The sequence below is a fragment of the Rattus rattus genome, chromosome 5 (assembly GCF_011064425.1).
Source record: "Rattus rattus isolate New Zealand chromosome 5, Rrattus_CSIRO_v1, whole genome shotgun sequence".
NCBI classification, from domain to species: Eukaryota; Metazoa; Chordata; class Mammalia; order Rodentia; family Muridae; genus Rattus; species Rattus rattus.
In genome coordinates, this window is record NC_046158.1 from 98,653,514 (window position 1) to 98,676,405 (window position 22,892).

At 43.8% G+C, this 22,892-nt stretch overlaps 1 protein-coding gene across 1 annotated transcript in view; it reads right to left on the bottom strand.

The window, feature by feature from the left end:
• Znf106 (zinc finger protein 106) overlaps nt 1-22,892 on the bottom strand; it is a 50,579-nt gene that overhangs the window by 9,240 nt on the left and 18,447 nt on the right. Inside the window, exons 4-16 of the mRNA XM_032904014.1 lie at nt 22,158-22,355; nt 16,917-19,082; nt 15,123-15,735; nt 13,692-13,761; nt 11,995-12,149; nt 11,860-11,920; nt 10,236-10,571; nt 7,451-8,225; nt 7,077-7,132; nt 6,545-6,690; nt 4,611-4,745; nt 2,993-3,109; nt 75-266 (exon numbers count right to left, since the gene is read on the bottom strand). Of these exons, the coding sequence (XP_032759905.1) occupies nt 75-266; nt 2,993-3,109; nt 4,611-4,745; nt 6,545-6,690; nt 7,077-7,132; nt 7,451-8,225; nt 10,236-10,571; nt 11,860-11,920; nt 11,995-12,149; nt 13,692-13,761; nt 15,123-15,735; nt 16,917-19,082; nt 22,158-22,355 (5,020 nt within the window). The remainder of the gene's footprint in view (nt 1-74; nt 267-2,992; nt 3,110-4,610; nt 4,746-6,544; nt 6,691-7,076; nt 7,133-7,450; nt 8,226-10,235; nt 10,572-11,859; nt 11,921-11,994; nt 12,150-13,691; nt 13,762-15,122; nt 15,736-16,916; nt 19,083-22,157; nt 22,356-22,892) is intronic.

Below are 22,892 nucleotides of genomic sequence, written 5' to 3' on the forward strand. Positions count from 1 at the left end.
CAGGATGAAGCCATGTTCTAACAACACTGCAGAGCAGCAGAAATGCTGTTCACGCCCACCACCCATTCACTCACCTTCATGCAGAGAACAGTCTTGCTGTGGCCCTCCAGGGTTCTGAGCAGCAATCCGTTTCGGGCATCGCGAACACTAATGGTGCAGTCGTAAGATCCTACAACCAGCAGTTTTCGAGCACCTTCCTGAGCTGTGGCGAGGCAGCTGACTGCCCGAGGGCCATGGCATTCAAAGATTTCCTGTCGCTTGTTGTTCTGAAAACCAACCAACCATTCCATAAAAGCAACTTACCAAAAAATGCCAAAAACAGCTAACTCAAACTGCTATATAAACCCTCCCATCTACTGCCCACCCCAAATCCCCAATGTTCCAAACCCTTGCATGACAGCTCCAATCTTCTTTGCTACTTATGACCTCCCCTCCCCTGATCTAGTAGGGCAAACCCACACAGCAAATTCTTTTCTATCCTTGAGCTGAACTGTACTGACCCTAACAACACCCGACTCCAGCGTAGTCTCTGCCAGACTTGGGACTCCTCCACTGTTATTTTTCTTTCCTTTGCTTGCTATGCAGCTCAGCTGAGCCTTGAACTAGGTAGCCAGCCCAGACTACTCTCAAACGCATAAATTCTCCTGTCTCAGCCTTCATACTGCTCGAATTACAGGCATAAACCACCATGCCTATGTTCCCATTGTGTTTTGTCCCTCCAAAGAATTTGCTATATAATCTCATGACATTTCAAACTATCTCTGCTGAGAAGTGACTATGTTCTTAAACAATTTTAATTTATTTTTATTTATTGTATGCCTGTGTGTGTGCACATGTATTCAGGTCCCAGCGGAGGCTATATGAGGGTACTGGCTCCCCTGGATCTGGAGTTACTAGCATTGTGAGCAGCATGATGTGAGGGCTAGGAACAGAAATCTGATCCTCTTAATCACCAGCCCTCTCTCCAGTGTAATGAAGATTCCAACCTCTCGGGAAAGACCTGACTGACCTCTGTGGGCATGTGGTGCACAGACATATGCAGGCAAAACACTCTTACACATAAAATAAGATAAATTAATCTAAAACAAAACAAGTAAACTTAAATTTTCCACGTTTGTGTTACTTTGCTCTTCTGCCATACCCTCACCCCCAGATGTCTGTCTTATGAGGTGTTTTAACAGAAGACAGCAGTCTTCCTATCAGAACGGCATGTTTACACCACAGATTCTAAAACACGTGTTCTACCTCACACTTCATGCATGCCTCTCTCCCCTATCTCTTCTCCCCTGCTTGCCAATCTTGCTCATAAAGCTTCATTTTTTAAAAAGATACGTTGGGTACATACATGAAGTAAAACTCCCAGAAACTAAGCAGAAAGCAGCAGCTTGCACGTAAGCAATGACGTCAAGCCATCCTGACATGCTAAGAGCTGTCTGGAGTTCAGTGTGCAGTGAGGGACAGAGGGAGACTATCTCGCCTGAGCACTATATTCTGCATGCTAGAACATGGGCCAAAAAGAGCCAGTCCTCATGTGCAAATCTCATGCACACAACCATTTGCAAAGCTGCCCTCTACTTCTTGACTTTCAACCATCTAAAACCTTTTCTGCCTGATCAATCAAACTCTCCCTTTGTAATGTCAATCTCTAACAACAAAACCTGTACAAGAGAAATATATCTTATAACTATTAAGCTTTTGCCTTGTAAATAGAATTTTAATTTGCCCTTTTGTCTTTATTCCTATTGCTTAATTCAATCTGATCAGGAGACTGGCACTTCAATTAAAAAAATCTGCACTTGTCACAATAACAATGGACCAAATCACTTATTACTAGAGTCTTCAAATGTCATTTGAAAAGTTTCCAAAAGGCCCAAACATCATATTCCTTACACAGTGCTAGTCAGTGCCACAGCAGAGGAGCCCTGGCAATGACGAGGTGTGGAGCTACACACCAGTCACACTTGGGAACCCTGCCTCCATGGATAGTGCTCCCACTCCCTTTTCCTCAGCCCGTCCTTCATGTCAGCTGCCACAAAGCATTCCCACAAGGTGTCCCTGATTCTACCAGTAAGTCCTACCCAAGTTTGTCAATGCACGCTTACCTTCTTCCTAAACAGAAGCGAGATCAAGTCTCCTGGGGCACAAGCTTACTACTCTCATATCCAGCCACCAGGAACTCTGTAACCGAACTCTGTATAATGCAATTTTCATTATCAACTAGACACAACCTAGGATTGCCTGGGAAGAGAGTCTCAGTGAGGTCTGTCAGGTTGCATTGTGGGTAATGAGAGACTGTCCTGAATGCACTAAGTGGGGAGGACGTGAACCACCCACTGCCGGTGCAGCACTCCCTAGGTTTAGATGCTGCCCGTTTAAGTGCAGTGAGGGAGCCAAATACAGAAAGCCTGCATGCGTGTGTTCACTTCCTTCTCTTCTTGGCTGTGGATATGACTGGCTGCTTCCAGTTCTTGTGTTGCCTTCAGCCAAATAAACTTTTTTGAGTTGATTTTGATTGGGCATTTTATAACATAGCAACATAAACTAGGAAACTCTGGGGCCCAGCAAAGGGAGAAGTTTGCTCACCACATGAGTTGGAAAAGAACGAGGCTGTTAAAGAAACCTCAGAATGACTTCACCTCACAGAGCAGCTCCAGCTACATAAGTGCCATACATCAGGGAACTCGCATTCACTTTCCATGGTGTCATTCTTAAATCAGACGGACTGGCTTAACGTATGACTCATTATTTGGCCCAAATACCCAGGCTTGGTTTAATTTAGTAGGACTGCACTTTGGTTGTCCTAGCACACGTGAGTCTGAGCTGACTCAACAGAGGACTGATCTCACTTGCACTGAAAAGTAGTGGTTTTTGAATAAAGGCTAGTTCTGTTGTTTCCTCAGAGAGCGAAATGACTTCTTGCTGTTTCCTACCAGAGAAAGCCGGTCTACTTACAAAGGGCAGGGAGATTCAGCCTGCTTCCCCAACCACTAACCTTTATGTTGAACGTGACCACAGTGCCATTTGCTAGACCAGCATAGAGGGTCCGCCATCTATTATGAAGGCAGAGAACCCGGTCTTCCAGCTGTAACTGTTCCATACATTCTCGGGTCTGAAAAAACAAAACGAAACAATTCCTTACTAACAGAGGGGAGTGGCAATGAGAGGTGTGAACAATTGTTCCTCGAAACACTTTTAAGTGTAAGGCCAAGATCATAGGGTGTGGTACTATCAAAAAAATAAAAAACTCTAACGATACTGGTATTTCTAATTAAAAACATGAATTCTTTAAAGGGCTAATATTTATTTATGTATTTACTTATTTACATCTTAAGCTTTTTAATCTTTATCTTTAGATAAAGATGCCCCTGGCAGGCTGGAGTTGTAGCTAGCAGGCATGGGGCCCTGGGTTCAGTCCGCAGCACATCACAAACAGGGTGTGGTGGCCTATGCCTGTTTCTCAGTATTTGGGAGGTAGAAGCAGGAGAATCAGAAATTCTATGTAGGTAACTTGATGCCAGCCTGGACACGTGCTGCTTGATGGACACATAAGACACTGACTGGTGTGGAGGCCAGAGGACACCCTGCTGCTTTCTTTCTTCCACCGTGATGTGGATCGAATGGATCTCAACTGTGGTTAACACGCTTGACAGCAAGAGCCTTTCTCTGCTGAGCCATCCTGGGGCCCCATGGTCTGCTTTTTTAAAGTGGGCTCTGGGACTAGAAGGCATTTAAGGCAAGAACTTTACCAATCAACTCATTTTCCCGGCTGCCCTAAAATTTAACTTTAAAGAAATTAACAGGGGCCTGTGTGGTGGCTAGGCTGGTAAAGGTGCCTGTGGGATGGCTAGGCTGGTAAAGGTGCCTGTGGGATGGCTAGGCCGGTAAAGGGGCCTGTGGGATGGCTAGGCTGGTAACAGGGGCCTGTGGGATGGCTAGGCTGGTAACAGGGGCCAGTGGGATGGCTAGGCTGGTAAAGGGGCCTATGGGATGGCTAGGCTGGTAACAGGGGCCAGTGGGATGGCTAGGCTGGTAACAGGGGCCAGTGGGATGGCTAGGCTGATAACAGGGGCCAGTGGGATGGCTAGGCTGGTAACAGGGGCCAGTGGGATGGCTAGGCTGGTAAAGGGGCCTGTGGGATGGCTAGGCTGGTAACAGGGGTCTGTGGGATGGCTAGGCTGGTAAAGGTGCCTGTGGGATGGCTAGGCTGGTAAAGGGGCCTGTGGGATGGCTAGGCTGGTAACAGGGGCCAGTGGGATGGCTAGGCTGGTAAAGGTGCCTGTGGCCAAGCCAAGTCTGAAAGAGAAAAAACACTCCTCTGACCTCTGCACACATGTATATAAACACACACACACACATACATATACAAAGTAAGTAGATAAATAATTAAAATGTTGTAACTAGGATTAATTCTGGCAAACTAAGACCAAGGGGGTATACTGATACTGATGAAGAAAGGGAAAATGTGATTTATGCTAAATCTCCTATCTACCCAGGATGGTATCTGCATGCTAAGATATGGCCTGAAGGAAAAATGAGAAAGTCAAACAGTAGGACAACAGTAAATGCAGCCAAAGGGTTAGTACCATTGTGATTTCTCTAGAACCACTAACCTTAACATTGTAGCAGCGGATGGTGTGGTCGCTGGAACCTGTGTAGAGGACAGAATTCTTCCCAGAGGTGTGAGTGACAAGAAGGCAGTTCACTTTGGAAATGTGTCCCTCAAAGACACCAACACACTTCCGACTCTAAGGTGAAGCACAGGTCAGATTGGTACTCAGAGGATTGAGAAGATATGTTTGCATTAGAAATGTCGACCAAGGGCGTGGGTATTTGCATACTCTATCACCAGTTGGTGATGCAGCCTTGGTGGACAAAGTTTGTCAGCAGGGGCAGGCTTTGAGAGTTTAGGATTTACAGCATTCCCAGTTTACTCTGTTCCATTCCTGAGGGTCAAGATGGGAGCTTCCTAATGCTGCCACCATGCCTGTAGCCAGCCACGCAGTTCCCATCATTACAGACTACAACCCTCAGGAACTGTAAGCCTAAATAAACACTTCGTTCGTTCTAGAAGATGCCCGGTTGTGGTGTTGTCTCCAATAGAGCAAAAGAAGGGTATCTAATACAGATAATGCCTTTTTCTAATGAAAAAATGCTACAACTTCTAGTCCAGTGCTGTATTTACCCAGATAGGCTACCTGGTACACAACGCATGCTTAGTAAATATTTGTCGTTCACTAAATGCCAAGCAAAGTCATGTACAGTGATATAACTACAACTATACATTTACGAAGCCACACTCAAAAATACCATGAGGCAAGAGAGAACGTCACCTAATGCTTAGGTTTTTCTAATACATGGGCCAAGAGACCTAGAAAGTCTAAACTGCAGCTGCCTACCCAGAGCAGTTACACATTTGACTACTAGCTTATAAGAATACACAATTTAGGGGTTGGGGATTTGGCTCAGTGGTAGAGCACTTGCCTAGCAAGCGCAAGGCCCTGGGTTTGGGCCCCAGCTCCAAAAAAAAAAAAAAAGAATAAAAAAAAAAAAAAAAAAGAATACACAATTTAAAATGTCAGATGCTATCACTGGTCCTAGTGGCATAGGAATGCTTTCCTGAGAACTATCTTACATGCTCCATCTGTGCACATACCAAATCTATTTACAATGTACATATATACATCCACATATAGATCTCACAACTTAAAAATTAGATCTGATTTACTAGATCAATTAATTAATTTATCAAGACAGTTTCATGTAAGTGCTTTCTAAGCCTTTGTACCAGAGGCTGGCTTTGCACTCCAGGTCCTCCTGCCCCTACCTCCATCTCCCAAGTGATAGGACTACAGGCATAGCCACCACACCCAGTCCCACTCCTGTAGAGCATCTGCTCACACTTCCATATGCCACTGCTTTCTTCCTGAGGTCATGGCCCCAGATCACAAACCTGTTGTCTACTGGAAAACACCCCTGTTCATCATCTAACTTTCAAGTCTTCACACCTTTACGGTGTTGGTTCAGAAAGCATGCAAGTATTCCTAAAGTGTCCTGCTTATCATTGTGGAAATCACTTCAAATCTTGAAAGTGTTTTCTGAAGCATGATGGGCATCACTTAGACTGAGGGGAAGCATGGGAAGGGACTACTCCTGTAAGAACCTGTACTCTATAATCACCAGAGAAAAATTCTTACTCAGACGCGCTGCGATAATCATTTCCTGCTTCCTCTATTGTGCAGCAGCTGTGTGACTGAGCACTAACTTCAAGGCTGGGGGGGCTGACTGGATGCTGGCTCAGAGAATAAACTGCAGGACTTTTCCTAATGGAGAGGGGAAGAGATCCTGAAGGTTCCTCTCAGAAACACATTTTAGGAAAATGTAATGAAGAAGGCAGAGCTGAGAAAAGAAGCCTACTGTCCCAGCTGACTGGAGGATCCACCACATCTAGGATCAGCTGAACCTCTAGGAGAGCCAGAGTGCTCCGACCATGTAAGTTACAGACGACATTAGACCTGCTGCTGAAGGAACGGGGCACCACGCTCACCACCAGGTTGTAAACTCGGACAGTTGTGTCTGCTGAGCAAGTGTACAGTGAGTTCCCAAATATCTGAATTGCATTCACTGCGGCCTGGTGTCCTTCGAAGCTTCCTTCTGTAGGCTCATCATCATCTCCTGGCTCTGAAGATATTTCTGGAAAACAAACAGGTTTCAGAGACGTCTGCTGCAGTCTGTCAAAACCTCCACAACCACATAGAGGGGCTGAATCACATCACTGGACAGTCCTCTTTGATTCTAATTCCCAAGCAGAGAGTCACACTTTTCAAAGTTCTCCATTGGGAAGATTCCACCGAAACAAAACAAAAAACGTTAGAACTAATGAAGTCAGAAAAGGGAGCCGGCTGAGCGGGATGGGCGTGCAGTGTGCCAAGTCCAGGACTACATACGCGGTGCTGAGCCAGGCAGCACTCTTGGTGCAAGTTCTCACTTTATTTCCTGTTCCATGAATATATTTAAACCAACTTGACTTACTAAATTCTAAAACCCCCTTTCCCTGTGGCTGCTTAGAACACAATTACCTGAAGAGTTCTTGGATGCTTTGATGGAGGAGATCACCGTCTGAGTTTCTGCCACACTGAAAAACAACACCAACAATTTCTTGGCATCTGGGAGATTAGGACAGATGGCAAAACTAAAAATTTTCTAAATCAAAAGAATCAGTTTTTCTACCTGAAATGTTTGAAATTTAAAAGATAAAAAGAAAAAGCAAAGAAGCAAATAAACCAAAACAATAACAAAAGAAAAAAGAGCCAACTCCAATAGCCAAGATTTGATTTTTTCCTATTCATAACTTTTCACATATGTTTTAATTTAGAAAATTCTAAAATTCTACTTAAAAGAGTAAATGAAAAAAGAGCTGTGAGGCCGCTGCCCAGATAGTGACCAACCTCACCTCACAGGAACGCCATCCCTGTAGCGGGTGCCAAGCTCACTGGTAGAGCTAACCTCATCACAACCAGAACGAGAAGGTTCTATTGAGTTCTGCTCTGCAGCGGTCCAGGTATCTTTTTTCGATGGGCTGTCTGGTTTCTCTTCTCCTGATTCAGAAGACTCAATGGCAACTACTTCTAACTGAGGATTTGGGACTTCCAGCACTTCTAGGGAGGACTCGCTGTCTGGCTCATCTCTGGCAGTTTCTTGCTCCCGACAGGTTTGGCTGTCTCCCCAGGTGGAGGTTGTCACTTTACCGCCTTTAGCTGCCTTTCCAGTTTTGACCTTTCTTGCAGGCTTAGTGGTGAACACATCCTGTTCCGTGTCGCTGTTCTCGGGAACATGGGTGGCTCGAAGTGTCTTCTTCTTTCGAAGTTTCTTCTTCTTCTTGCTACCTCTAGTTTCAGCAGATGTCAGTGTGGATTCTGCCTGTTGCTCAGGCTGGTCAGCTGGGGACTGCGTTTCCTTCTCTGCAGGAGTTTCGGGAGTGAAAGACAGTCTCAGAGAAGAACTGCTACAGGCTTCGGATCCACTGCTGCCTTTGGCTGATCCTTCACCTTTGTTCACACCAGGAGGATCAGGAGACTGGCAAGGAGGAGAGTTTTCTCTGCTTCTGGAATCTCCTTGCTCCACAGAAAAATTCAGATCTTGGTTAAGCTCCTGGCAATTTTCTGTTGACTCTGATGTTATCACTGCAGGGATAGCTGGGTAAACTGGACAGCCATCACCGGCCACTCCTGAATCAGGAAATCAAACAGAAAAATCAACTTCCGCAAGCAGGGACTTTTGGTTTTTCTTCTATTTTGAATGTTCACATATTTAATGGTCTATGGGTTTTACTGTGTGTGTGTGTTTGTGTATGTGTGTGCGCGAGTGCAAGGAATAAGCTTGGATGTCCACGTGCCAGGGAACCCGTGTGGAGGTCAGAGGGTGACTCTACCTCAGCTTTTCATCTTACTGTAGGGATGCTGGTCCTCACTGCTTATGAGAGTACGTGACCCACTGAGTCTATCCTCAGCTCCCACAGATGAATCACTTTAGTGATACAGGAAAATGACTTATTTAGTAGAAAAGGTCAGGTTACGGTAAACTGTCCTTTATATAGTCTACATGTAAACAAACATATACTTATGGTTTAAGACATTGAAATACAGCTCAGGATGTTTGTAGTTCAGTGGTAGTACTGGGCTTGCCTAATATGCACTCTGCAGCAGCCTTCCCCCCTAAAAAAGATAGGAAACATGGGACAAAATAATACATCCACACTTTTAAGTTCTATTAAATAATCTCATCTGAAGTCAATATAATCATTACATAAATTTAATATTTTTAAACTATGTTTTATTTATTTTGTGTACGTGGCCAATTGTGAAGGTCAGAGAACAACTTGCAGAAGTCAATTTCTCTACAATATGGATCCTGAGGATCAAATTCAGGTCTCCAGGCTTGGTGACGTGTGCACTCCCTCCATCTGTCATCCCTGCAGGCATCCCATAAAGCTAACTTAAATTTCAGTAGGACAGATCACAGACACTAGATCTAGTATCTACATAATCAATACCTACCACAACAGGGCCTGAGTAGCAGAAACGAAGGGGTTTTTCCAACTGCTTTAGCTTAAGGAGTCACACAGTGACAGGTGTGTGTGAAGTGTGTACATGTGTGTGTACATACCCTGGTGCAAGCGTGGAGGTCAAAGGACAACTTTTGGGTGTCAGTTCTCGCCGTCTGCCGCACTGAGGCAGGCTCTCTCTGGTGGATCCTGCCGCTGTGCTTCACATTTCAGGCTAGCTGGCTCGCAAGCTTACAGGCAATTCTCCTGCCTTGGCCTCCCACCCCAAGGAGTGCTGGGATTGCAGATTTGTGCCATCACATCCAGCAACATGAGGTGCCAGGATTACTTGGCCAGCTTTTTCCTGCTGAGCCATTTAATTTGGACTGTCAGTTTTTCTGACTGAATTTTTAATGTGATATTATTTGTAGTTATAAGACGTTATCCTCAACTGTTAAAAAAATCCAGGCATGTGTTAAGATCCCTGGCTACTTCTCAACCCACACAAGATCCTGTTAATACCAGTAAACACCAGAACCCTGTGACCAACATGGCTACTTGCTTCTCAGGGTTCTTATCAGTCCTGGCTTACATCTGAGGTATAAATGCAGTAAGCACTCAGAAACTGAGAGGACAGGCCTTCCTGAGTAAACAGGCTGACCAAGCTTACCCACACGTCAGAGACAAAGGAAGCACTGTAGAAGATTCAAATGGATGTCAACTCATTAAGCTCTGAGAAAATCAGGGAACAATGAAAAATGAATTCTCTGAAATATTTTATTAGTTTTTTAAGACTTTACATTTATTTTATCTGTATGTTTTAGCACCGCTGTGCATATGAGGGTCCAGGTTCTCTTCCTTCTTGTGGACTCTAAAGGTTTAAACTCAGGTGATCAGGCTTGCTGACAAACCTTTAACTGCCGAGCCATCTCTCTAACCCCACACTCTCTGAAGTACTTGGAAACAACAGTCCTATATGAAGTATCTGTCAATGAAAAGCTAACTATAATAACTAATTATTTTATTTTTGAGAGAAGGTCTCAGAGCCACAGCTGGCCTGAACTTGCAATGCAGATCAAGCTGAGACCTGATCTCTAACTAAAGATCCACCTGCCTCTGCCTCCCGAGTGCTGAGCTGACAAGTGTGGCTTTGTTTCATTAGCTTTACACTGCCTCTGGGGAAACGCTTACTTACTATTAGTTTGCAGTAACTCCTTGGACACACTGGAAGCAGAGCCTTGTGGCACAGTGTTCATACTCCCCTCTTGTTCAGGAGACATGGGCTCTTGTTTAATCTGAATTGATGAATCAGGGGCAGTACCATGGGCTTGGAAAGTACAAGTGGTTATTTGGAGAGGGGTTCCAGAGGATGGTAGAGATGCATGGGAAGGAGGTGGATCCAGAAACCCCGGGAAAAAGGGCACAGGCAGCAGAGCTGTCTCAACAGATGGCTGAGATCGGCTGTCCCTGTGTTCTCGTGCTATGAGGCTACAGGGAGTCTGGTCTGGGTGCTCAGAAGGTTCATATGTTTCTAGAACAGAAAACACAGACACACAACAAATGCAAGAATGTTATTTGGAAAGTCATTTATTTCTTAGCCAGATTTTATTTCTTTTGTCTCACTGTTTAGACCAGGCCGGCCTTGAACTCACAGATCTCCATCTAATTCACTTTCCAGTGCTGGGATTAAAGGCATGTGTCATCATACCTGGTTTCCAATATGTATTTTTAAAGACTAGGAAATAATTTTAAGTTGGGCATTGTGGTTCACGCCTGTAATCACAGCCCTCAAAAAGTGGGAACTAGAGGATAAGGATTCTAAGCAGAATCCTCAGTTTAGGCAATGTGGGCTACATGAGTCCTAGTCCAAAAAAAAAAAAAAAAAAAAAAAGATTAGCCAGACATGGTGGCAGAGCGTTTACTGCCAGCACACAGGAGGCAGAGATAAGCAGATCTCCATGAGTTTGAGGCCAGCCTGGTCTATAGAGTGAGTTCCAGAACAGCCAGGGCTACAGGGAAGACCCTCCCTGAAAAAAACTACAACAAAAAATTAAAAACATACAAAAATTAACTTAATAATGTGTTAGCATCCTCCCTCTCAACTTGTCCAAACAAAAATGTCTAATCAGTACAACTGTCAAGGGCGCAGAGAACAAGCTATAACAATTACACTTCTCAAAGTACAAGGTGGGTCACACCTGCAATCCTAACATTCAAAGATTTGAAAACGGAAGACTGCACTGCATGCTACGTCATCCTAGACTATATATATAAGTCCTGGGACAGCTTGGGCTACTGAGTTAGACCCTGTCAAAAAATAAGAATAAAATAAAAAAAAAAAGGTCAAATTTTAAATGACTTATCTAAGTCATATAGTTACTAACAGAAGCCAAGATTTAAACTCAGTTCTTCTGATTCCTCATCAAAGCAATCTCTGTTATTCTTTCTCCTCCTTCTGTAACTGGAACCCCACAATGTAAAGCAAACCTCAGGCCTTGCTCATACAGGGCAAGCACTCAACAACCAAGCTCCACTCCCGATTCTTTTTAATCCACCACTATGAAATGCAGGTGGGCCTGGAACTCACTCAGATAAACTTTCACCTCACAACTTTCCCACGTCAGCTTCCTGAGCAGTGCAGATTACAGGCCTGGGCCACTCAGCACAGCTCTGTCACACATTTCCCAGACATCCAAGTCTCTGGCTTTTACAGAAAGAAACTATGGAGACATGCAGGAAAGTGTATGACACTCCCACGACTTGTGCTTTAGCCCTGACAAATCACAAACTTAACAGTTCATCAGACAGGCTCTAAATACCTTGTAATCCTTGTAAAATCTGTATCCTGTGGGTCCTCAGCGCGCTCATCTCCACAGTTATCTGAAAGTAAAAGACTGCTAAGCATTCTAAAATCCGCCCCAGCTCCTCAGCGTCCCAGGACTCCGAGCAGTTACCTGCTGCTTGAGCATGAGCAGCCTCTGCACTTCCACGTAGGCTGTCTGCAGTGCTGCCCGCGCCTGCAGGAGCTTATTGTCCATGCACTGCAGAGACTTGCTCAGCTCCTCCTCTCTTAAGGAGATAGTCAATAGCTGGTCAACCTGAGAACGCTCTGTCAAAACAAAACAAAAGGCCCAGTTTAGTTACACTTTCTTCAAAGACAGAAATACATGTGCTTAGTACAAACCTGTCTTTCTCTCTCCACATGTGAATGAGGCTCAAGGATCTTTCTGACGTCAAAGCTCAAAAACAATCAAAATAAGAACCAGCAGGAATCTTACAGTCATCCCCTCACCCCACCCCCTGCCTTTAGGGACACCTCTGTCCTAGCATGCAGGCTGTCTCTGTACTCCTCACACAGGGCTTTGGCTGAGATCGAACTTCAGGCTTACAGTCCTTGCACTTTTCCTCTGAGGCCATGGTTTTCTACTCTGTTACCTCCATCACCACCCCCCTCACCCACCACCGAACTCTCTCCTGATGCTTCTCTTGATGTGTCATGTAACCCCAACATCTGAGGCATCCGTCTGCTCTGCTCTTGGTGTCACAGCTACCTTTATTAAAGCTTCCCTGAAGAAGCTTTGATACCGAACAGAAATCTAGACCCAAATCAGATCCTGTTCTTTCTACTACACACTCCTCAACTGACATTAGAAAAGCAAACAAGGTGCCTCAAAAACAAAAAGTGAAGCTAGACTGGTGGCTCGCAAGCTAATTCCAGTCCTGGGATGCAGAGGCACAACTACCTGGAGTCCAAGGCTAGCATGGGTCACACTGTAAAAAAGTGAGAGGGGCAAATATTTAACCAAATGACCTCATTCCAACTGGAAAATCCCAGAGAGATTCCCAGTCTCTATTGTCTACAACATAACTTAGCCTTCAGGTTTATGAGGTAGCATGTATTTCTTAGCTACAACTGTTGCTTGGAGCAAGCAGTCAAACTTTTTTCTGCTTTTAAGCAGGCAACAGGGGTTAGGGAGATGGCTCAGTGGTTAAGAGTGCTGACTACTGTCCCAGAGATCTTGAGTTAAATCCCCAGAAACCACATGGGATCTGATGCCCTCTTGTCATGCAGGCATACAGGCAAATTAAGCATTCACATACATAAAATACATAAACAAACATAAACATTAAAATAAGGCAGCAATGTGAGATAAACTATGCTTTAACCAAGTGTGGCGTCCTAAGTTTGCAATCTTGCTTTGCAGAGGCTAAAGTAGAATTGCAACCCAGGTCAGTTCAGGCCATCCTGGCGAGGACTGAACCAGGGGCCTCGTGCCTTTCCACTCAGCCACCACCCAGCAGCTTTTTCAATGAAAACAAAACAAAACATTTGCAAGCCTTGTGGTATGAAGCCAGAAGCTTGTAACCCAGCACGGGGAGCAGGAATGAGGATTACTGCAAGCCTGAGGCCAGTCTGTATAGCAAATACCCTGTCTCAAAACAAACACTGAATACTGTGAGGCAGACGACTAGTGTTCCATGATTAGACATCATCACGCCAGATTATAAAAAGGCTGAAGTGCTATCAGGGCGACTTCCTGTGATCAGAGACAAAGGTAGAGGACCCGCCCAGCATGTATGAAGCCACGTGTTCTACACTCAGCAATGTAAAAACAAAACAACGTTCTTCTGTAGCTTTATATAGCCATACCTTTCTTTCCTTTAATTTTCCTTCTTTTATTTTTTCTCTCAAGACTTGGTAGTTCAGGGGAAGATCCATCCTAAGAAGAAAATTGCATACTGAATATATAAATGTCATTGTACAAGAGAGGGACAATTCTGCTATTGCTTCTTTTTTTTTTTTCTTCCCCCTCCCCGGAGCTGAGGACCGAACCTAGGACCTACCACTGAGCTAAATCCCACCCCCATCCCCCTTTTAAAGATTTGTTTATTTATTATATATGAGTGCACTGTAGCTGTCTTCAGACACACCAGAAGAGGGCCTCAGCTCTCATTACAGATGGTTGTGAGCCACCACGTGGTATGCTGGGATTTGAACTCAGGACCTCTGGAAGGGCAGTCAGTGCTCTTAACCACTGAGCCATCTCTCCAGCCCTCTGCTATTGCTTCTGTCTCTATGAGGACAACAGAGGCTTTGTGCACAACGTAACCATTAGTCAACCTAATGTTTCTAATAAGAAAGCCCGAGACCACGTGCTTCCTGGTACCTTAGATGTTCTGAAGCCCCCGGGTGCAGTGAGTGACACATGGACTCCCGGGAGAACCAGTAACATTTTACTGAGTTCATCTTGCCATGGGTTGTACTCTAGAAACCTTTCCAACAAGACACTAAACCATCCACATACAAACCTCAACAATAGCTTTTAAATTAAATCTCAAGCTTCAAGTATATTTAAAATCACCTAACAGTATCTCCTCTGGCTGAAGCAAACAGAATTGGGCTTCAGCTTTAAAGGGAAAGGGGGTGCGAGATCACAGATGGCTTGAACGCCGGAAAGAAAGTCTCTGAACTTTCTTTTCGGAAAGGGACCTGGGGATAGGAATGAGGATGATGATGACGACATCACTACCAGCACCACCAGCACTACCCCCACCCCCCATCCTCCCTTATCAGGGAGCCAGAAGGGCATAAGTGATTAAATGAGGGATTGGGAGAGCTTAACTAACTAGGACAATTACAGAGACTGGGAAAGTGTTGCAGTGTTCATGTATGTGCATTCTAATGCCATCAAGTCTCTCCAGCAGTAAGATAACCTTCCAGCTAACTAAGAGCCCAACATTCTCACATGCTCTATGAATGCAGCAGTACCAAGTGCCTCCATGAAAACAGATGAAGTTACAGCTGAAGATGTGACCTATCCTTAGGTGAATCACTGCTGGGAGACCAGTTTTAGAGATGACTTCATTATTTTCCTGGTACTGTACATTTGTATCACATTACATCTGGTTTAGTAGAGCCACTCAGAGAAAAACCAGCAGGAAGAAAGTAAAGAGCATCAAGATCTGCTCTGGAGCAAAGGAAACCATACCCCAGATACCCCAGAGAAACGAGTTAAGCCTTTCTTGTCAATATCCAAGTCTTCCCAAGAGATGCTTCAAGGGCATGGGGAACTGTACTCACCCCAGTGGCTCTTCGCTTCTTTCTAATACTGTGGCCATCGTTTTGCTCAGTACCAGAGGTACAACTGCTGTCAGTGGCTGCATCAGCTAAGCTGGAGACTGCATGACCTGAAGATGATGCAGTTGAAAGTGGGTTTCCTTCTCCAGTGCTCTCCTGGGTGTGGTGCTCTGATAGTGGGGTAGTCCTCTCCTGGCTGTGCAGGTCTCTGGCTGAATGCATGAAAGGCATTATGTGATCAGATGGTAACTGTGCACTATGTCGCCGCTGGGTAGGACCGGTGCCAACCCTTTCACCTGTTCTGACAGAGGGAGTCAGAGGTGCCACTTCCTGTTCAAGATACATGGCTGCCTTCTGAGATGCAGTACTAGGTGAAGGACTCTGCTGGGCTTCCTTTTCTTTGCCAGCACCTTCCCCAGTAAAGAAGCCATATACAGGGGCCCTGTCCAAGACCACACTGCTTTCAGAAAGACTTCGCTTTCTTGCCAAGCCAGAGGATGAGGAAATGGAAACACCTTCCCACTGGAACCCCTCCAGACTGGACAGGTCTGGTTCTTCCTCTAAATCCAAGACTTCCTGTTCATTGTGAACCAAAGGTACCATTTCGATGCCAAACCTTAAAAAAAAGAGAGAAAGAGAGAGAGAGAGAAAAGAAAAGAGAAAGGAGCAAATCAGATGTGGCTGGGGAATGTTAGAAGTGCCAGGCTCCACTGCACAGAGGAATGAATGCTCCTGCTGTCAAGGAGCACGACCTCTACCGTGGATTCCAGAGTGAAGTAAACAATACTGCAGTGTCACAGGCACTGAACTGAACTGTGTGCAGCTGCAAGAATGCAAGTGAATTAGAAACAAATGCTCCCCTGCCACACAGAAATCTCTGTCTACAATAAACATTTCAAAAGCAAGAAACCAGTTTACCAAGTACTCACACCACTAAGCCTGTCTCCAAGCTTTCTGCCTTACCACACCATGCATTTTGTATAAGGACTAAGAAAGGAAAACAAGGCGAATAAATCAACAAGAATAGTAAAGTCCTGAGCCTGGAGGGTTACACTTATATTGTTGCAAAACTTACTTTTCCAGTTGAACCTATGTCGAACACTTCTTGACCACTTAGAACGGCACCTCACTATATGTTATGAGTGAGCTTAAGAGAACGCCTTCTGCGATACTCACTGTAGTGCCCAGAGGGCCTACAGGAGGGCTCCACAAACTCAGTGGAAGGTAGTAAGAGCAGGTAGTTGAAAAACTTGACCACTAGCACGGTGGTGGCGGCACATGCCTTTAATCCCAGACAGAAGCAGGCCTTCTATTGAGTTTGAGGCCAGACAGTTCTATAGACCAGGTTCCAGGGCAGTCAGGGCTATACAGAGAAATCCTGTCTTGAAAACCAAAAGGCAAACAAATAAACAACAACAACAACAAAAAAAACCCAAAAAACAAAACAAACAAAAAAAAAAATCAAAAATTTTTACCACTGGTTCCAAACATTAAGATTCAGAGACAGATAGCACATTCTAGTCCACCTAAACCAGTGACAGATTCCTGATGATGTAATCCTGGGTCCAATTCATGTCTCAGGTGTGCCTCCATTTTAACGGCATCCTATGTCAAGACAGACTATCACATGTGTCATATAGGAACAGCCAGTGCTTAATATTGAATTAAAGCAGACATTTACAATGGATATTTTTTGGCAAAAGTTTAATTAAGTAGAACAAGAACTCGCTTGTAATCAAGGCCAAAGGGTGGTAACCTTTAAAAGAAACCAAGGACAGGTATGAGAGAGGCACACACCTGGGTAGGCCTTTGCCCAGCTCTTGCTTTTTCTTGGTTACTTGTTGAATGACCTGTTCCCAGTTGACATTTCTCCTTGATGCATTTAGAATCTGTCGTAGGGTTGGCTTAAGCCCAGACTCCTTCTCTGTTTCATTCTTTCTATGGCCACTAATATTGCGAATTCGTCGAGCACTATTGAGGTTTGGCTCTGGGAGATGTGTTCCTGTTTTGGTCTTCAAACTAATGTGCCGGCTTAGATCTCTCTGGAGCGAGGCAGGAAAACCAAGTTTACTTAGTTCAGGAAGGAGTGTACCTGGGGGCTGATTATTGATATCAGTTTTTTGAAGCTCTGCATCCAAGCTAGTGCCCTCAAAGCTTTCTGTTTCAAAAAGTCCATCAGATTTAACAAGGTTGTGATCCTGTGCATCTTCTAGAGAGGTCTTCAAGTCTAGCAGTAAGCCAGAGTGTGGACTGGTAGCTGCTGTCACTTGTAACTCAGCCTCTTTCTGGTGAACTGTGGAATTATGTGGGGAGGCAGAAAGGTTCTCAGGTGTTCCTAGGATCTGGCTCCCTTGCTCCTTATCCCCAGTGTGAGCGCTGCAGGACGCGACCTCTGTAGTCAGCGAGGCCACATCTTTACCTTCTATGCCATGGCTTTCTGGCTCAGATATCGCGCCACTGTTTTCAGCTGAGTGTGCCTGAAACTCAATGTCCACAGAGTCTCTCGTAGACTCTTCTACACTACTCTCTTTTGCATGGTTCTCCACCCTTTTGGGTGTGCCAAGGAGTGGATGTTGCAGTGTTTTGGGACACTGCAGCACCTCTTGGGCTTTCTGTGATGTACTATTTAACTTCTCATCAGGTTCTTTTTGAGTGCCTGATGCAGTTTTATTCCCCTTTAAAACACGAGGGCATAAACCATGAGATTTGGGTGCGTAGGAAGAACCATGGCTACCTTCTAAAGTAGACTTGTTCAGGAGATGTGAGTGATCTCCAGAAGGAAAGAATTTTGTCTCATTAGTTTTTGAGCGGTTCTTTAAATTATGCTTATGAGGACCCGATTTAGGGGTTGGAAGTGGAAGAAGTGGGGATTTCAGTAATGGGATCTTATTTGACTTCTGATGTGGTTCAGACTGCTCAGTAATGGGGCAAGCTCTTGCCACCTCACATAAAGCAGCACCATCAGAAACGGCTTTGTGATTGGGAGATCCAAGATCTACTTCCTTTTGTGTTTTTAACACTGGGGGATTACTTGTTTTATCAACTGGTTCTTTCAGTCCTGCAGTTATTAAGCTAAAATTAAAGAGAGGCTTATCTATGGTTTCTGATTTGTTGCCAATGACTTCTTTCAGGGCTGATTGTAAATCTAGAGTCCTCTGGGAAGGGTAAGGTGTCCAGCGGCGGAACTTTTCCCTTGCTTTGGTGCCATTTTTCCCATTAATTTTTGAGACTGCGGTGTCTGTCTGCTTAGTGGTTTGACTTTCTCGCTGCTCAAAATTGAACTCGAGTAAGCCTTCTGAAGGAAATGTATCACTTGCGTATCCCTCTTGAGGACTCCTGTACTTGCCAGCCTTGTCCCTGTCCTGCCGAGGCCACTTGCACCTCTCCTGACTGTACTTGCTTGGCTTATTAGATTTCTTGCTCCACATCTTGGTTACGTCTTCCATTTGATAGTTAGAATTTCTGTTTCTGCCTTGTTGGAATTTGTCTCCAGGGCCCTTGTAATTCCAGCTATTTGTACCACGTACATTGGATTTCCAGTTTCCGTTACTGTTGTTCATGTGCCAGTTGGGAAAGCCACCTGTTCCTTCAGGATGCCAACCGGGATTCCTTCCTGTTCCATTATAATTCCAATCTACCATCCCATTGTTTGAATGCCAGCCTCCCCCAGAATTACTATGACTATGGAACCATGTTGAAGAGCCTCTTGTAGCACCTTTATGCCAGCCAGAACTTCCTCTTGGTCCACCACTGTTCCTCAAAGAATGTGGAAAACTGTTTTTTCTAGTATTGTTAAAGCCATCCTTTTCCCATTTCCAGTCCCTCTGTGGAGGGCCACGATGATGCCTTGCTGGTTGATTATAGCTCTCTCTGTCTTGGTAAGGAATTCGGTCTTCTCGTCTCCACTGGGGTTGCCTATCATCAGAGTTTCCTTCTTGGCTGTTACCGGAAGGTTTATCTTGTCTGAAAGAAAAACAGTTTGTCATTATGGATTAAATGGAATTCTTACATGTGCTTCTTTTAAAGGCATAATCCACCAAAACAACCCTCTCCCCTTTCTTAGATTACAGAATGGGGCCCATTTTTATTTCTGGTACTTGCTTTTACATCTGTAATGTAATAAATTACCTTCCCCTTCATTCTAGAAATATTAAAAATTGGACACATTTAAACTATCCTCCCAATTTTGGGAGGAGGGGCAATGGAGGTTATTTTTCTAGAATTTTGTTCTTATTATCTTAGCATTTTTACATTATCCAGCTCTTTTCAAAATAAAGACTCTAGTTTGTGGTTATGATTATTGTTAATTTAACTCCATGTTCAGTTAGTGGTTATACATGATTTCTCCAGATGCAAGTTCTTACTGAAAAAAATCTATTTTCTAACCCACTTTAAGTAGTAAGATCACACTTTATCAAGTAGCCATCTGTAACTGTTAGTAGTATAAAAAGCATTCACATACACCTCCCGTTTGGAATAGGCTTAGAACTGAGCTGACACATTAAGTTAGGTCCCAAATGCAGTAAAACAGCAGCGCAGGCCAAATAAGGGATCCCATAAGAAGCTACAAAGAGCTTCTGAGCTACAGGCTCTTTACAGTGAAGCTACAGCGACTTAAGCTACTCATGTTACAAAAGGTGTCCACAAAAGGGAGTAAACTTACTTATCACAGCCATGCGTGAAACCAGTTTTCTTTACAAATTACTTATGTTGTATCTAATTTCCCAGCAAGTAACAGGTGCTCAAAACACCAGATAATAAAGTGACCTAAAATTCGCCTCGTTTCTGCTAAAGACTTCACATAGATTAATTCATTAATGCTTTTTTTTTTAAGATTACCTCATTCCATTTTACAATCCAGAAGCAATATGTTATTTCTTTTTAAATGAAGAGGCTCAAGTTTAGAGAAGCTAAGTAATATGAATGGAGTCATATAAACACAATGGGGTTGAGCAAAAGTCTGAGCATTGACTGCAGATTTTATACTCCCTACTCAGGCCCTGATATAGTAAAAATGTCACAGAAACAGTTTCTGCAACTGAATTTCTTTCTCTAAACTTGACCTAGGCTGGAGATAGGGCTCAGCAGTTAAGAGCACTGGCTCTTCCAGGGGACCCAAGGTTCAACCCCCAGCACCCACTCATGGCCATCTGGAACTCCTGTTCCCGACACCCTCTTCCGGCCTCCATGGACAGCAGGCATGAGCATGGTGCAGAGACACACATACACCTTTGCACATACAATAATAACACCTTAGGCTGGGTGTGGTGATAACGCACCTCTTACAGTACTGAAAGGCAGAAGTGGGAACACCTCAGAGTCTGGGGACAGCCTGGTCTATGCTTTGAGCACCAGGCCAGCCAAGGCTTCATAGCAAGACCCTGCTGCTTCAGCAAACAAAATACACTAACTACCACCTTAAAAACTGACTTTATTTGGCCTTTGAAAGAAAATAGACTGTGCATGCACATGTGCATGCCATGGTGCACGTGTGCAATCAGAGAACAGAGTACAGTCAGTAGTCTCCTCCTACCACGTGTGTTTGGGGGACTGACTGTAGTTGTCATGCTTGGCTGTAGTTCCTCTACCCACAGAACCATCCTGATGGCTCTTAACTGGCCTTTAATACCTGTAGTATTCTGGACATAAATTAGTTCCTTTCTCATAATATAGATTTAAAAATTCAACTAAGGTAGCATGGCAGCACTTGAAACAGGGCTACAAGGAATGTGAGTTGACTACATAAAGAGACCCCGCTTCAATCAATCAATCAATCAATAAATAAAGGAAATAAGTGGGTGCTTTGAAATAATTATGTCATTATAGAGGCATGTAAGACTCAAAGAATTTAAGTATGATATCAGTATATAATCATAGCCTCTGATAATGGTCAATCATTTACACAGCTAAGCTATAATAGTTTTGTTGTGTAAGAAACAAAATTAGAATCCTACCCATTTAACTCCTTAAAACAGGAGCACAGACTGTAACTGCACTGTAGTCAGGAGTATGGCAGCAGCAGGACTATGGAGCCCAAGGGGTCAACAATCATGTTGCTGTGGGCATCTTAAGACTAAGAAATTCTTCTTCAAGGACTCGTTTTTAAAATGTTAATATTTAGGGTAAAACTACATATTTTCTACCCATATTTAGATCTCTAACAAAAAGCAGGGCAGCATATGTATAAATAATATTCAAGAAGAATCTTTAAAATTTAGAGTTAGAAATTTTCTCATCATATAGTAGGGTTTTAAAACTCATGAACTTCCTTAATTGTTCTCTCCTATCTTCTGTCTCGTTAGTTAAAGTTCCTGAGGTCAAAGCCAGGTGTGGTAGCACACACCTATAATCCCACCACCTTAGGAGATAGAGACAGAAGTTCAGAAGCATCTTTCACTACGAGCAAACTGGATGCTTGCTGTGGCTACATGACTACCTGGCTTAATTAAAAACAAACAAACAAACAACTTTAGGCCATAAAATCAAGTAAGTAAATCCATAAATGCCTAACACACAAATACATAAACACAGGTATATAAAATTAGGAAGTACAATTAGGGAACTTATATATAAGAGGTCATCCTTTCCCCTAGAGATATTATTTGGGCAATAAAAAAAATAATACTACAAATGAATAATAGTTTAAATGTCTATTCAATGATATTTATACTTTATGGCTTTTGAGTAGAAAAATATACTAATAAAAACAGTTCAGACACAGTGACCCAGACCATAAGTTTTCAGTTTAAAGACTGAGTTTAAGGACAGATAATAATTAAAGAAAGCACTTCATAGTCCTTAGTCCTGGGATAGCAAACTCGAACAAAACATTATATTTAAAATAAGATTAAGCTTTAAAGTTCTTAAAGTTAGGCTTATTCATCTTTCAAATTTCAAATCACAAGGCTGTGAATGTAGCTTAGTTAGAATAGTGTACTCTTGTCTGCATAAATATCTAGAGGCTGGTCCACAACACAGATAAACTGTCTACAAGCGACTCTTCTCTCAAAAAGCAAAACAGAAAACAAGCTGACTTACCGGCTTTGTTCTTTTCTTTCCTGTATTAACTGAACAAGTTCCTTGTCAAAATAATCTTCCTCTTCCTCTTCCTTTCCATCGTCTTCTCTTTCCTGGGCATCAACATTATCTTTGTGCGACTGGCCAGAAATGTGCTTTGCATATGCAGAGAGGCCCACTTCTGTGACCCGGCACACTCGGCACTCATGACTAATGTCCCTAGGGAAAGAGGGAGATGAAGGACATTCAATGCTCCCCACTGGCATGGCACACTCACCAGATTCCTCTGAAAGACTCTCTGCAGACGGGCACAGTAAAAGGTTAGAGTCAATCAAGTCATTGCTTCTCTCATCAATTTAGTTATGTTTGTTCATAAATTACTTTGGAATAAATTTTAGATTCTTTTCCAGCAATCAAGAGGCAACACACTTCAGATTAATGGGCTTTAGGAGAAATCTTCTTGAATTGCTGTACTTAAAATCTTGCCAGAGGAAGCATGGTGAAAGTGGAGGCAGGGCAGGGGGCTCAGAGCAAACACAAGCTGCTCTGGGGCACACCCATGGTGCCAGCTGCACTCAGAAAGCCTGGTGACAGCACATCCATTTAATCTCCAGCTCCAAAGTGCTCTTCCAGTGAAAGTTGGGGGTGGAGCAAAGGGGAGGGGGAACAGCCAATCTCAGCCGGGAAGCTAAATTGGACAGCTGGCCCTCTGCCTGGAATGTGAAGACTCCGGACCCTGGCAAATGACAGCAGCAG